The sequence below is a fragment of the Notechis scutatus genome, unplaced genomic scaffold, assembly GCF_049901735.1.
Source record: "Notechis scutatus isolate UNSWTSFEM ecotype Mainland unplaced genomic scaffold, rNotScu1.2 NSCUSCF46, whole genome shotgun sequence".
Taxonomy (NCBI): Eukaryota; Metazoa; Chordata; class Lepidosauria; order Squamata; family Elapidae; genus Notechis; species Notechis scutatus.
Genome location: NW_028263157.1, coordinates 12,871 through 29,954, shown reverse-complemented (window position 1 = coordinate 29,954; position 17,084 = coordinate 12,871). Strand labels below are relative to the sequence as shown.

The following is a 17,084-nucleotide window of genomic DNA, read 5'->3' as shown; positions in this document are numbered from 1 at the left end:
TTTTTATTTTATTTTACTACAAATCCATCTTTCAATTAATTAAGTTTGTCATCTGGTTACATATATCTTGTGCAAATATTTATAATTAGTATATATTTCTTGCTATGATTACATTCATATTAAAAACTACTCAATCTTATATATCTTATCATTATAACAATCTTAATGCATTTTATTCAGAAAAGTTTTTACTGGGGTTTCTGCAGAAAAGAGGGGTTGGACTACATGATCTAAAGGGCTCCATCAAATCTATGAAGGTAAAATTCCATGATATTAATCACAAATTACCTACAGAAAGTTATTTTAATATGCATGTGTCATTTTTAAATTAGCCGTGTTTAATATCAAACTATGTCATAGTTCCTGTTCTTGTGAACATTCTTGCTTAAGTGATTAGATTGGCCAAACTTGTAGTCCCATTAATACAAATAGGTTGATATGGTTTCCCTTCTTCTCCTTGTTATTTCTTCCTAACCAGAATTAAGATTAATGGATCCTTGTCAAGACCCCATACCTGCCACGGCTGCAGCTTTGGAGCCCCCAAACTCCCTTTCCTCTTCTTCCTTCTCCTCATGGATATGGAGGAATAGGCAGCATTCAAAACATGGACCAGAGTCATAATTGCACTATAACAATGGTGGGAATTCCACACCCTTCTTTTTTTCTCTTTTATCCCCAGTGGTGATTTCTCAGTGCATCTTTTCCGGCCTTTGACAGAAAAAACATGCTTTGAAAAAGAGCAGAGAAATGACTGGTGCCCAAAGGGTGGTTCCACAAAGAAATAGGGTATAAAGGCATCCTTTATTGGCCCCTTTTTTCTCTCAAAATCAACAGTCCAGATACTATTCACATATTTGAGAGCTCTGTGGTCACTCAGTGGATAAAGTGAAAAGAGTGTTGTGATCCAGACTTTCCTTTCAATGTATCCAGGCAAACGCCTAAGTATGAAATGAAAAGGAAGAATTCTGTCCAAAGCAGCACCATGTTCTATGTAATGAATATAGACATTGACTTGTCTCCACTTAGAGAGGAAATCACCATGAGGTACTGTAAGTCGAGTTGTTGAGAATTGTTGTGATACAACAACACAAATTCCATTCCTGACAAGCAAAGGAGTAATAGCCCTCATGAAATTCTCTCCATTTTCTGTGTCTGGAGCAAAGAGACCAACCAGGGTCCATCTGAAATGGAGGAGCACTCGGACAATTCCTGGGTAGAGGATCCCTTTTTTGGGGTAAAAACTGTGATAAAAGGGCAATTGACTTTTATCATTCAGCAAATCTGAAAATAATTCAAAATTGATCTGAAAAAAACAATAAAGAATGCTGCGTTATATTTGGGGTCAGATCAATTCCAAAATATTAGCTTTAAAGAAATACAATTGTGATGACCCGGGGCACGGCACAAAGGAAACACAGTCAGATAATCAATTAGAGTCCCTTTATTAACTCCAACTTTGCCTCCAATGTCCAAGTTACCTTCTGGCTGGAGAGAAACTCTCCCAGGAACAGCCTTTGATTTTAGAGAATCAAGTCCAAAACATGGTCAACAAAAACTGTAACTATAAATCCAATCAAGCCAAACTGAGGTAATTTATTTGGCAGGACAGGAGCAAGAATTCCAGATGTAAAGGCACAGGAAAACTCAAACGTTTGGGAAGATGCCAGGAACACAGATAAGCAAAGACAACACAGGATAAAGTCACATTTGCTCAGGCAGTTGCTTCAGTCAGCATTCAGTTCTTTTACACTTTCATTCCCAGGTGTGACTAATGAAAGGAATCAGGATCCTTTCCTCCCCTACAAGCCACACAACCCACATTGCTCTCTTCTCCATTCCTCCCTGCATGCCCTAGGATGAAAAGGGGGTGGGCCTGGGTTTTCCTCTGAATTCTCTCTCCTTGTTCTATATCTTCCCTGCTCTGCCCAGCTGGACTTTGCCCTTCCCCAGTTTCCTCCATAGCCAATGGAGCCACACTCCCCCTCCTGTCAGCTGTTCGTCTTCCTCCTCTGATTCAGACTCTGATAGGGGCATGACAACAATTTCATGAACTTCTTGAAATAGTTTGTTGTTGATTAGCCATTAATCCTTATGAAAATAAAGAATAAAAAACATAACATTAATAAGACAGTATGTATTAAGAGTATAAAAGAAAATGAGTTCAAAAGAATAAGAATAAAGAATACAAATCATATTTCTCTATCAATCCGCACCTCCGACCCACATATCCAGATGGACACTGAAATATTTTGTTCAAATAAAGATCAATATTGAATGTATTTTTAAAAAAATTTGACCAAACAGGAAATATTTATTATATTATAAGGATCTAAATGTTCTAATCTGGGGTCCAAGATACTGATCTCTTTCTTATATGATTTATATTCAAATAATAGATGTGTTTTGTCTGTCTCCAGAACTCAGCATATACAAGTCTCTTCATTACAAGTGTCTTGATTAGATCTTCCATTTTTAACCTTTCTATCCAGTGCTCATATCCTGCTTGAATAAATACCACCTTAAGGTATCCAGGCATTTCTGCACCAAGATACTTGCCAATTTGGAAGTACATTTTTAGAGCAGCATTCATTTCAATATGCCATCCTTATTGAACATGTTTGCATCTTTCTCTGCTTCAATATCTGATTTCTCTGGACAGCAAACATTTTAGCTTCTTTTCCAGTTGCTCAAGAAACAGGAAGACCACATATCTTTCATTGAAATTGTCTCTTCTTTAATTGTCACTTCTAATACACAGGTTTTGGGAGTCTGTCAGTTTCCATATATTTAATGTAACACCAATAATCGAGCACTGTGCCTAAGACAGAATCTTGAGGTACCTCACTGCATGCTTCCCTCAGTGTAGATGTAGTTTCATTGAGGACTAGATGCTAAGTGCCCTTGGTTAGGCAAAACACAGTCTAAAGCTTGCTTGTTCTTCAGCAAAAATTCTTTGTTCATCTACCCACTCTCAACTCTACTCAAGAGGATCTGAGGATTTTAGCCACAATGTCTATTAGACTGATGGGTATACTTGTAAAGAAGAAACAGGCATCTTGCGCTCCCTGGAACTAAAATTATATTTATTATACAATGCCTCTGCTGACATCATCATTGCCATTACAGAGATCTATGGCTTTATATATCATTAATCAATTTAGCCCTTGGACATGTAATAGGCCCTTCTAACTGCCTCCCACTTGTAATTAACCCTGTTTTTGCTTTGGTCATGTTGGTCAAAGGAGGCTTATCTTTTGTTGTTGTTTCCTCCCTTGTCAGACCCAGCCTAGAATGCTTACCTCTAAGAGGTGATGTTAACCTGCCAGCTATTGCAATTTGTTGCTTTGCTGGTGACCTTGTGGTTGACCCAGCTCATTCTTCATTATTCCTGTCTGTTGTAGCTTAAAGCAGCACAAACTGGACCAAACTCTAAGAATGAGAGTGATGGGCCCCAGGGAAACACTACCCAAGGAGGAGACATCTTCAGTGGTTTACCACATCAACTGTAGTGACTGTGCAAGCAATTACATAGAGGAAACAACCCAAGCAGCTACAGACCAGAGTACATGATGAATAGGCATGTCAAACTACCACTGGCCTACCAAGCACTGAGACAAGAGGAAAGACCCTGCCAGAGGAGCAGAGACCTCTTCCCATCGGGCAGCAGGGATTGATGCCCCCTCCACCCCCATCCCTGAGCATGTGGATTTATCCTATGAAGGCACAGCCAGGCCTGTTCAAATACAGAGGAGCCCAGCAGAACTGCTTCAAGCTATAACAGACAGGAATTATGAAGAACAAGCCGGGCCGATGACAAGGTCATGAGCAAAGCAACAAATGGCAGGTTAACATCACCTCTTAGAGATAAGCATTCTAGGCTGAGTCTGACAAGGGAGGAAACATCAAGAAAAAATAAACCTCCTTTGACCAACATGACTGAAGCAAAAAAACAGGGTTAATTACAAGTGGGAGGTGGTTGGAAGAGCCTATTACGCATGCAAGGGCTAAATTGATTAATGATATATATACAACTGCCATCTTAAACCCAACTGAAGGTTAGAAGGAACTATTAATATGTGTAAATGAACCTGCTAATAGAGGACAGTATCATTAGGAAAAATTATCATGGCCCCATCGAAGCCTGAATCTGCAGAGGAGGACCAGCCGGAACTGGAGCCAACAGAGATTGAGGGGGTGGCTTTGTTGGCTTCAGAGGAATGTGGGAAGGACCATAATGAGGCAGCCCAGGGCCCTTCAGGATTTGCATGGCTTGTTAGCATGGAGGAACAGGGGCAGGATGACTGAGAGAGGGCAAGCATTGGAAATGAGGTGCGACGGAGCTCAGGCAATGAAGAAAGACTGCCCCCTCCTGATCTCCGAGCCTGGAGAGTGGACAGAAGGTGGGAACAGCAAAGGCTGACTCAACTGCTTGGCCGGAGAGCACCCCGCCCCTCTTCACAAGGCACACCTAAAGGATTGAAATTTAAGGAGACACTGCAGGGAGGGCATTTTGGGGGAACAAACACTGAATTTATAGAGTTTTGTGTGCCATCGAAGACATTTGGAGTTTGCAGGACTCATTGTTTGTTCCTTGCTTCATGGACTCATTGCTTCTTTCTTGGTTCATGGATTCATTGTTTGTTCCTTGCTTCATGGACTCATTTCCCTGTTCCTTTGCTGGACTGTCTGCAGGCAAAGGCTGCCATGTGTGTGTGTCTGTGTGTGCACTCTTTGCTCTGGGACTTGCCCAGAACATAAGAGGTTTGGGGAAATTTGGAGCATTAAAGGGGTTTGAACTCTCAGAAAAATTTTTGAATAGTTCAGCTGGCAGAAAGTCTTTCACAGGAGCTATATTGCTCTTCAAGCCATTTATGATGAATTTCATCATGAACACTTTAAGGTAAAAAAATATTTAACAGGTTGGCTAACCTGCTTGTAATTTTTAAAATAAAGTGGTTGATTAACGACAGTGATCCCTGTGAATTCATAAGACGTACATTATGTGTTTTCATCAGGTACATATAAGATAAATTATACACAATAAATTCACTCACCAAGAGCAACACCAACCATAAGAATCTCCATTCTCTCCCTAAACTTATAGCAATGTGTATGGTCCCGTGAACCACGCTCTGAGCTCAAAAGTCTCCAAGAACAAGGAAATACTAACTTATACATTGACTACCATACAGAATGTATCAAAAGCAAGACCTTCAATTTACATCCCAATAACAATCACCTCAACATCTAACATTAGGCATGCACACCCCTTACTTCCTCCAGACCCACTACTATCTAAAATGCAAATTGCTCAATGCAAGAAGCCTCACAAACAAAATACATGAATTCCTCATCTTACTAAGCACAGCCACATTCAACATTATATTTGTCTGTGAGACATGGTTGAATGAATCTTTTCCAGACTCCATTACCACAGTCAGAGAATATCACGTTTATCAGTCAGATCGTGAAATCCATAGAGGAGGTGGAGTTGCTACCTTCTATAAAAAATCCCTAAATCTAAGAAAGATTCAAATTACATAGGAGCTTGCTCTTCCAGAGACCATCGTTTGTGAACTGTCCTTAAATACCACTATCTGCTTCTTACTATGCTACAGAGTCCCTGATTATGACATAGTTCATGAAAATAAACTAACTTCACTGCTGATGTGGGCTGCCTCTTGCGCCTTATTTTCCTTGGTGATTTCAATCTACCACTTATAGATTGGACCCTAAATGAATGTACATCCGAACCCATGCAACCCTGTACAATGCCGTTACTACAGTGGGACTGGATCAATTAGTAACTAACAACACTAGACTCAACAACTGCCTTCACCTCATCTTCTGCAACAGCTCAAACTCAATATATAGCCTACAAATACAAGAACCCTTTTCAAACAGTGACCACAGTATGATTGACTTTTGTCTCAATTTACGCTCTAAAAAAAAAATCATAATGATGGATCCCCAAAATACCATTTCAAAAAAGCCAACTATGATCTCATAGATGCTGACCTATCATCTCTTGATTGGCACATTCTGTTGTCTAACTGTAATACTACAGAAGACCATTATAATGCATTCTTGCTTGAACTTAAAGAGTCATTAAACTATGTGTACCATTAGTAACCCCAAAAAACAAAGACAAAAAACAAATTACCCATAACAATAAGGAAACTTCAATAATAAAAAAATCATGTAAAAACAAAACTAGCTATGTAGCAAAGTTTAAAAACCAATACAGCACCTTATGCTAACAGATAAAGGCAGAATGCACAAATTACTTCTGCAAACAAGAGGAAAACCTCCTACGTACAAAATCTACCCACATCTTCTACAATTTTGTAAACACCAAACATAAAGACTCAAGAACCATCCCACCCCTAAAAGGACCAAATTGGGAGATTTCCGGTGGCAGGACAGGGACGTGCAGAGGTGGAGAAGACTGCTGCGGTTTTCGGTTACCTTCTCTAGCGTCTGGAGAGATCCCCAGGGGATACACAAACCCCGGAGAGGTTCGTGTCAGTATAGGAGAATCTCGAGTTACAGGGTAGGGGTAGGCAACCCCCTGGTAACGAAGAGAAGAGCTCCTGAGCCCAGCACGGAAGAGCCAGCTTCCAGTTCATGGCGGCTCCAGAGTCCGGTCTGCCACTGAGGTGACTAAGCAAGATAGTGACAGCCTGCAAAATCGGAGCAGGAAAAGGTGTTGAAAGAGCTTAATACAATATTGAAGATTGAAGATTGAAGAATGACAGTGGGGTGAGAGATTTCTCTTCCTGGTTGTGAGCAGCACTTTGTGGAAGCAGGAGAGAAAAGCGGCCAGAAAAGCAGCTTGAAAAGTGAAAGTGTGACAAATGCGAGCAGAAAGGCGTGATCATTAGAGCAAAGTGTGGATTACAGCTTTTGAAAGGGAAACCCCTGGGGAGAGAGGAAGAACATCAGAAACCAGGAGATTGGAGACTTGAATTTGTGAGTGATTTGGCATTTGGGATTAACTTTTTGACAATATTTGAGAAGAAGGAGGTGACAGAGGAGGAAAAATTGTGGCACTGAAAGTGAACTGAACTGAACTGAGCTCAATGGGATTATTGACTTTATTTAATAAATTCGGGAGGACAGATTGTTAAGCGATCAAGAAGAGATGACTATTGGATTTTTGAGGGAGTAATAGGTGAAGGAGATTTGTACATTGAACTCAAAACCGGGAAGGGGAAAGAAGGAAAAGGAGGAAGGAGGAAGAGACCAACAGAAGGCTGGGAAGGATTGACTTCTTATTGCGATTAGTCAGCACATTATACCATTCGCTCCCCGGAGTGCTGGGAAGAAACTCAAAACTTAAACCTTTAGCTTGAAGAATGATTATAAAGTTTATTTTTTTATTTTTTCTCCTATCACATTTCTTTATTTGTTGGAATTTCTATTTGGTAATACTTTAATAATACCATTTGGGCACTATTTTTACTATTTTTAGCCCCTTGCTTATTGACTGCCTGAAATTAAGGTAAACTTTTCTCTCTTCTCTTTCCCCATTGTTTCAGCCCTTCTTCTTCCTATCTTAACCCCTTAAAAAGTCTGATAAATTTACCTACTCAAAGGAAAGAAAGAAAAGGTATATTGTCCTTATAGATTTCAATGACAATTGATTTGATTGTCTTAAATAGTAACAACAAAGAGTGAAAAATAGTGTTGATTTAGATTACTTAGAATACTTAAGATTAATTCTTAAAGGAGTAACTGGGTTGGATTTGATGGATTATTGGTGATTAATATTGATATTCAGTATATATATTAATTATAAAGATTATTATATATTATTAGACAACCTTTTATAATATAGGTGTACAGACTGCCTATCTATATATTTGATTGAAGTATTAGAATAGAATTTTTATTTTAGGAGTTAAACACTGAATGGTGATCTGGGACAATATATCCAATATAGTGCAACAACAAAAACAAATATTAAGAGAGATGACCTCCACGACAACTATGGCTTTGAAATCGGGAAGGAAGACCACCCCGACCCTAACAACTACTTTAACTTCTGCCTCACCAACAATCCAAAAAACCATTGAAGAATCTCTAATAGGGGAAAAACAGTCCAATGTCTCTAACGTTAATATACAAGCTATCCTACTATCCTTGCAAGAAGCAGTCTAAGATGCAAGAAATAATGATTAAGAATCACAAAGAAACCAGAGCGGACATTAGCGAATTAAAAGATGAGATGGGAAAGCTTAAAGTGGAAATGAAAGCAGATTTACTTAAGGTGGAGGATAAGATAGGGTCCTTGCAACAGGCTATGGAGAAAAACGAAGTTAAGATAAGAGAAATAGAGAGTAGGACAGAACGGATGGAGACAAACTTTGAAAGGATAGAGGAGGAATTTAGAAATGTAACTAGAGAAACCAAAGACTCCCTGGTCCACCTCGAAATGGATAAAGCAGCGGCATATTTAAGGTTTCAAAATGTGGTAGAAGCGAAAAATGAAGAACTAGAACAATTAATGGCAGAACTATTGGCTGAATGGTTAGGGAAAGAAAAAGACGATCTAATCAAAGAATTTGACGAGGTGTATAGGGTCAGCACAAGTTATGCTAGACGTCATAACTGCCTGAGAGAAATTCATATTCGTTTCACAAGGAGGTGTGTGAGAGACCTAATTCTTAAAATGTCCAGAGAAGAAACAATAACATATAGAGGTAAAGAGATTACGATCCTAAAACAAATCCCAAGGAAAGTGAGGGTCATAAGACAGGATTATAAATTTTTGGCCAATTATTTAAATAAAAAAGAAACTCCTTTTAAATGGTTAATCCCGGAAGGGATGTTAATAACTTGGAAAGAGAGAAAAATCAAAATAGATTCTATAGAACAGGCCCAAGACTTTCATGATCAGCTAATAGGCACGGATAACCAATACACCAAGGAGGAAACTAAAAGGAAACCACAGGATGAACGTAATCACCATAGAAACCAAAAAGAAGGACTTCCTCAAAATTTAGGGAACGATAAACCACAACCAGGGAGTGTTAAGCCTGGATTCCCCAACGGGTGTTAAGGAAAACAAACTAAACAGAATGTACAGCGAAGTCAGATAGGAAGACAGGTAAATGTGTGAGATAAGCCTTCTCGTTAACACGCAGTAAAAATACAGATACGCTTGTGCTATCAAAATTATAATTTATTCCATTTAAGAATTATAACATAGTCATTATAAACAGTCCATTAGTCATATACCAAATTCAGTCAAGTCTTGTCGAGGATACTCTAATTGCAAAGTCCGTGTCGAATAGCCAGTGTCAGTACACATATAATAAATCTGTCCAAAACTTATCTTCTCTCCGTTGAGAAATATCTTCAAAGTAATCCAACACTTCTTCTCCTCCCCGATCCAGCAAGAATGCAGTCTTCAATAAGCCAGCCAGTAAGAGCCAGAGAGTGCCTTGCTGCTTATATAGTACTTTTACAGCTGCACCCTTAATTACATTCCTTTAGCTTAAAGTCACATACACTTTATCTGACAAACCATGATTCATCATTTTATTATCTTTACCCAAAACAGTTAGGGTAAACAATGTTATCCCTAACAGGGAGAAAAAAACCAATCTCACAACAACAGCAAGAAGAAAACCGAATTACCACTAGACAAAAAACTAAACAGACCTAGATAAATGGAGATAGGAAAGAAACTACTCTCCATTAATATAAATGGTTTAAATTCAACATCTAAAAGGAAAAGGATATTAACTAAATTAATTAGACAAAACGCCGACATAATATGCCTACAAGAAACACACATTAGGAAAAAGGATGAAAGATATTTAATTTGCCTGAAACTTGGAAAACTCTTTACAGCACCAGCAGACAAACATAAAAAGAAAGGAATTGCAATATTTGTGAAAGATGATGTAAAAGCAGAACTAACCTGGTCGGATCCGGAAGGAAGAACTCTGGTTATACAAATTTGGATTAATCATATTACATTTTTATTGGTAGCAATCTACGCGTCAAATGAAGAACAAGGGAAATTTTTTAAAGATCCCCATCAGAAAATAATAGGTTTCGAAAAAAGGAATATCTGCATGATAGGCGACTACAACTCCATTGCTGATCATCAAAAAGACCATAGTAATGTGAATAAGAACAAGAAAGGGAAAAGAGAATTTTCTATGCCCTGTAAGGACATGATGAAAGAATTAAACTTAATAGACTTATGGAGAAAACTAAACCCAGAAGAGAAACAGTTCACATATTATTCAAATCCACACAAAATCTGGACCAGAATAGATATGGCCTGGATGGATGGGGAATTGGCCAATGAAATAAAAGAAATTAAAATCCTACCAAATGAATGGGCCGACCACAACCCAATACAATTAATTTGGAGAGATAGGAGAAAAACAAAGAAAAGATGGACACTAAATACTCAGTTAATAAACGAAGAAGAGTACATTAAGAAGCTGAAAGAGGTATTAAATTATTTTCTAAAAGAAAATAATAATGAAGCAACCACGAAACAAAATATTTGGGATACAATGAAGGCAATTATAAGAGGAACAACAATCTCTTATAATGCCATGAGAAATAAAAGAATACATGCCCAACAATATAAATTCCAACAACAAATTAAAGAATTAGAAATACAACTACAAAAATCCCCTAAGAACCAGAGAACACAAAATCAGTTAATAACAATTAAACATAAATTGAACTTACTTGAACAAGATAAAATAGAAATTAACTTGAAAAGGCCCAAACAAAATTATTTTGAGCATGCAAATAAACCAGGAAGATGGCTATCCCATAAACTTAAAAAAGTGAAAGAAAAGAGATTGATACACCAACTAATGGATGAGAAAGATGTCTTACAACATGAGATAGAGAAGAAAAAAGATATCATTTACAACTATTTTCAAAGATTATATAAAAAGGAGGAAGTTAATGAAGATAAAATAAGAACTTATTTAGAGGAGACGAATGACAAGGTAATTGGAGAGGAATGGATAGAGTTATTGAATAAAGATATTACATGGTCTGAATTGAAGTCAGCAACGGAGAATCAAAGTAATAACAAATCTCCAGGACCAGATGGGATTCCGGCAGAACTATATAAAGCAATATTGGAACTAGTAGGACCACTGATGCTGGAAGTGTTTAATGAGGTACTTCTGGCAGCCAAGATGCCGAACTCGTGGAGGGGGGCGCTGATTTTGCTAATCCCGAAGGAGGATGCAGATCATAGATACATCAACAACTATAGACCGATTTCACTTTTAAATGCCGATTATAAATTATTTACTTCTATCATAGCTAATAGAGCAAAACAAGCTTTAAATCCACATATCCACGAAGATCAAAATGGATTTCTTCCGTCCCGACAAATAAAGAACAATTTAAGAACCGTTATCGATGTCCTAGAATATTATGAAGCCCACCCGGAGAAACAATCCGCACTCATGTTTTTAGATGCTGAGAAAGCATTTGACAACTTAAATTGGCACTTTTTAATTCAAAAAATTTACAATATGAGTCTTGGCACCAAATTTGAAAACATTATAACAACAATTTACAACACACAACAAAGGACCAAATTGGAAAGACTGCAGCAATGAAGCCGCTAAGGCCAACCTCTTCAACAGATTCGTCAGTTCAATCTTTGTTTCATGCCCCTGTTAGAATCTGACCCTGAAGGAGAGGAGGAACAGCCAACATGAATGGTGTGGTCTATGGGGGAGGAAAGGGCCTTGATCCCCTTAATTGCCTGCAGCTGTGAGGACTCTTTAAAAGGACAAACTGCACATGGGCCAGTGCTGGAAGCAAAGTATGAAAATATTTCTAGTCTGTCAGTTATTATCTGAGTTCTGGCGTCCTTCCCAGTACGTGTATTTCAATATCTGTGGACGTCTTTAAGTCCTTATCCTGCCTTGTCTCATTAATTCTTCAGTGTGGAATGTGTTGTTGTTTTTTCTATTTATAATTTATATGTATTTTGAATCTGAACAGAAGTTCTTCCTTTTCACAACTATTTATAGGGGAGTTTTTTTTCTGGTCAATGATAATTGGACCTTTATAGCCAAGTTGAAGGAATAAAAGGGACTTCACCTGCTTTTGTGACTTTGTTGCTTTTGTATCCCACCCTGGGTCATCACACTTTGTAAACAACAATGGCTCATGCCCCACATTTCCTAGTCATACCACAACTAACTGTAAGGATCTACTACATATTGACTTTACAGAAGATAACGTAGAAAAGGCACTACGAAAACTAAAACCATCCCTATCTATTGGCCCCAATGGATTATGTGCATACTTCTTTAAAAAGCTCTCCTCTGCCACAGCAGAACCCCTAAAAATTATTTATGAGATATCATTCAGAACCAGCTCCTTACCGAACTTATGGTCCTTAGCAACAGTCATCCCTATCTTCAAAAAAGGTGACCCCAGCCTGGTTGAAAATGACAGACCAATCTCATTGTGTTTTGTCATGTGCAAAGTCATGCAATCAATCATTAACCAATTCATCACCCTCCACTTAGAGTCAAAAAACCTATTCTCCAAAAAACAATTTGGTTTCAAGAAAAAATTGTCCTGCAATCTACAACTCCTATACTGCAAAAACATATGGACTACTCTATGCCTCAACTCATAGAACATTTTGTACACACATTGTATAGTTGTCACTCTACTTGACCAGGGTAAAGCAATAGACACAATTTACATAGGTTTCTGCAAAGCTTTTGATTCAGTGGTACATAACAAACTACTGCTAAAACTAAACCCTTACAGCATTTCCGGATCCCTTCCTAAGTGGATTACTGCATTCCTGTCAAAAAGGCAACAAATAGTAAAAATAGGGAGTGCTATAACAAACCCTGCTCCAGTTAACAGCGGTGTCCCCCAAGGCAGCGTTCTTTATACTCTATAGAAATGACCTTTGTGATCACCTTATAAGCAACTGCGTCCTCTTCACGGATGATGTCAAACTATTCAACATCACTGACAATGCTACTGTCCTTCAAAGTGACCTTGATTATGTGTCTGAATGGTCAAACAATTGGCAAGTCCAAATCTCGACCAACAAATGCTCTGTCCTACATATTGGTAAAAAAAATCAGTACACCAAATACAAACTAGGTGGATATGACCTTGTTGAGGACCTTCACTCTGTCAAGGACCTCTGAGTATTCATATCTAATGACTTAAGCATCAGAGCTCACTGTAACAGCATTGCCAAAAAGGCATTAAGAGTTGTAAATCTAATCTTACAAAGCTTCTCCTCTGGAAATATAGAATTGCTAACTTAGGGCATAAAAAACCTTTGCTAGACCAATACTTGAATACAGCTCATCTGTCTGGAATCCACACTGTATATTGGACATTAATACAATTGAGCGAGTCCAGAAGTATTTCACGAGAAGAGGACTACACTCCTCTGCTCGCAACAGAATACTCTATATCACCAGGCTTGAAATTTGGACTTGGACAATCTTGAACTATGTGCCTATGGTTGGACTTAGCATAGTACACAAAATTATCTGACAATATCCGACAAATCAATGACTACTTCAGCTTCAACCACAACAATACAAGAGCACACAACAGATACAAACTCAATGTTAACCAGTCCAAATTTGATTGCAGAAAGTACAACTTCAGCAACAGAGTGGTCAATGCCTGGAATGCACTACCTGACTCTGTTGTAACATGCTCTAATCCCCCAATCCTTTAACCTCAAACTATCCACTATTGACCTCACTCCATTTCCTAAGAGGTCTTTAAGGGGCGTGCATAATGGCACAATCATGCCTACCTTCCCTGTCCTATTGTCCCCATTTATTCATACCTACTTCCTGTATTCTTACTCATGTTTATACTTATACCTATTGTCTTGTAAGCGATTGACATATCAAATCAAATCAAATAAATAATACATTTGGATTATATTATTTTTGCTAAGACTGTGTACAAAAGATGATGTCCCATCTCTGCAGCACCTTCCTTTCCTACAGAAGATGCTTCAATTGAATAGAGAACCTCTCCTTGAATTATCAAATATGCAGCAAAAGAACCATAATCAATGATGATAATGTCATGAGAGGATATCATTGCTTTGATCCTTACCTCCTAAACACTGTAGATCCCAATCCCAATATACATATAATGGCCATGATGGAAATCAGTTCTTCAATTCCAAAGGCATCTATCACATACTGACCCACCACTCCATTCAGTTTACCTATAGGAAAGTAGACATACAAACCTGAGGGACTTTGTAGGTGTCTCCTAATGTTGACATCTGGATGGAAATGTCATAAGTAGCTGCATCAACAAGAGCCAAAATGTTGTCCTTCCTTCCACAGCTGTAATTGGGAACGTTGGCTTCTCCACTTGAGAGCATGTCCATCAAGGCATCTGAAGTCAAAAGTGTGTTCAAATAGTTGTCATGGATATTGTAGCCAAGTGTGAGATTTTGCAGAAGCCTTGGAGTCTTGTTGACCACTTGAATATTAAAAATGTAGCGTAGCAGTCTATACTTATCAAAAGGTAAACTAAGATAAAAAGGTGCATGTTATAAACATCATCATTAAGAGAAAAAGCAACATATTTTTTTCAATTTAATGGTCTTTGTCACCACAAACCTTAAGCCAATACCGATCCAAAACCAGAGGGAAATGAGAGTTACCCATCAGCTCATTCTTTTAATGAGTGTTGGGGAGAGATGGAGATACCTTTCCACTAAAGCTTAGAATCACAAATCGAATTATTTGTAGAAGAACTAATTTTCAACTGACAAGTAACAAGGATTCAAAATCATTCAATCATTAAAATAGAACTAACATAATAGGAAGAAGCTGTTTCATATATGACCCAAAAAAGCAATTCTTAAATAAGGTCATTCTCTGTTCCTACAAGAATCAGGCCAGAGGTGGTATTCAGCAGCTTCTGACCAGATCTGGAGAACTGGTAGCGGAAATTTTGAGTAGTTTGAAGAACTGGCAAATACCACCTCTGAGTGGCCCAGCCTCCATCTAGTCTCTGCCTCCTGAGTTCCAGCTGATCGGCTGGGTCTTCTTTTGTTGCCCTGCACAGGTGAACGGAACTGGAAAGCAGGTGAGTGGGGTGGGGGGGGGAGGGGATTTTGCAGTAACCTTCCCCCAGGAGTGGGGAGGGAATGGAGATTTAATAATATCCTTTTTCTGGAGTGGGGTGGGAATGGAAATTTTGCAGTATCTTTCCCCTGCCATGCCCACCAAGCCATGGCCACCAAGCCACGCTCACAAAACCAGTAGTAAAAAAAATTGAATCCCACCACAGGATCTTCAGGCATTGAATACGGATGAGAGGTTGTAAAAATATGAACATGAGCTAGGAAGAGGTAAGTACAGTCCATTCAATAATTATTTGAAACCAAACTTGGTATTGAACTAAGGATTAGAGCAGGAAAGTTATGGAATCTGGACTTTTTTCAGCTTTTTTTCCCCTGCTTCATCTTTGGATTCAAGATTTTTTTCTACAAAATGAGACAAAAGAGGGAAGCAATGAAAATCAAAATAATTCAAGAAATAAGGTAGGTCCTACAATACAGGCATAAGTGAAATAAGAAGAAAAGAATAAGAACTGCAAATAAAGGGAATGAAACTCCATTACAGTGAATGACTTACAACTCAAACTGACAATGAGGTGCCGTGTTGAAAGGCAACATCATTGTACGCAATATCTTTGTTCCAGTGTTGATGATACTAATGATATGGTCCCCTGGACTGTAATAGCTCCATGGTTTTTTTTCATCCTGGTGCTCGAAACTCAACGGGCACTTCATTCTAAGCTTTCCAGAGATTGGCTGGGACACCAGCAGCAACAGAAGCACAAGCAGAAGGTCCATAATTCATGGGTCTGAATCAAACCCCTTCTTCTTTCTAAGAAAGAACAATAAAAGTTAGATGAATTGAAAGCACTTTTATAATGTGGAAATTCTAGTGACTTTCTGGATTCAGACAGAGATAACCCAAGATTCACCTGGAAAGAAGAGAAAGTACATTCAAGGACACAGTCCATACCTGTACCAAAACCAGTGCCATATTGTGTTTGACTGAGGCATTTATCCTTTTCTAATGCAAGATCCCTTCCATGTTGCTTCAGTCTGTTGTTTATCTCAAAGACAGTCAGAGAAGTAGTAGAAGAGGCCCAGAGACCAGAAATTTGAAAATTACACAGTGAGAAGTAACTTCTCCTCTAGGGACCCCACATTTCTTCAGGACTCCATTACCAGAGGAGTAGCTGGAGAAGAGCATCTTAGAGAAAAATCACAGATCCACCCTCAGAGGCATTGTTGTGTAGTGATTCTGATTCTTTCCTGTCAGGCCTTGTCCAGAAAGTGATGCTGGACAAAGATAATCCAACACCCAGGGAATTGACTTCTCCTGTCCTTCAATGTGATAACTTGTCTCCAGAAAACATTGGGGAAGATCATGCAGAATGATGTAATTTGTTGACATTCTATGTTAGTAGCACTAAACTCAAGTACAGCCTGTCTTCTAATAGTAAGGAAGTAATCAATATCCTTAAACGCTCTGTCAACTTGTAAAGAATCCCTATGCCTGTTTTTGAGTTACCATAAGCAGGGGGGACCAAAAGAACATTCCACACATATCTTACAAAGATTGTAGCTAGGCTACCTGATCTTCTGCCCATAAAAATCCTTCATTGGAGAACGTGATTGATGATGCCCAGCCTATGAACATGCTTTGTTGGAGAATCTGATTGATGTCATATCCAGGGGAGAGGGGGGAAACAGGGTCACAGGTGTCCGTAAATCACATGTGTCAGAGTTGGCTTCAACTGGGATAATGTCAACATGTTGCTCCTAATAAATCTTTTGGATTCTTTTGAAGTTTGGCTTGAGGTTCATGATTTAAATAGGGCAATTGACGGAACCCTGACACCCTGTCTAATAGTAAAGATTGGGCCTGTTTGTGATTTTCTTTTCTAGTCAGTTCTTTTCTTTTCTCCATATATGAATCCTGATTGGAGCTGATTTTAAAATTTTAAAACTTTATATTCTGAAGTTGGTTATTTAT

At 38.5% G+C, this 17,084-nt stretch overlaps 1 protein-coding gene across 1 annotated transcript in view; it reads right to left on the bottom strand.

Moving 5' to 3' along the window:
* Positions 1-16,087, bottom strand: part of LOC148128496 (vomeronasal type-2 receptor 26-like) — a 35,514-nt gene extending 19,427 nt beyond the window's left edge. Inside the window, exons 1-4 of the mRNA XM_087948921.1 lie at positions 16,024-16,087; positions 15,669-15,923; positions 14,267-14,555; positions 515-1,303 (exon numbers count right to left, since the gene is read on the bottom strand). Coding sequence (XP_087805047.1) covers positions 515-1,303; positions 14,267-14,555; positions 15,669-15,889 — 1,299 coding nt within the window. The 5' untranslated portion in view covers positions 15,890-15,923; positions 16,024-16,087. The remainder of the gene's footprint in view (positions 1-514; positions 1,304-14,266; positions 14,556-15,668; positions 15,924-16,023) is intronic.
* Positions 16,088-17,084: the final 997 nt, after the last annotated feature.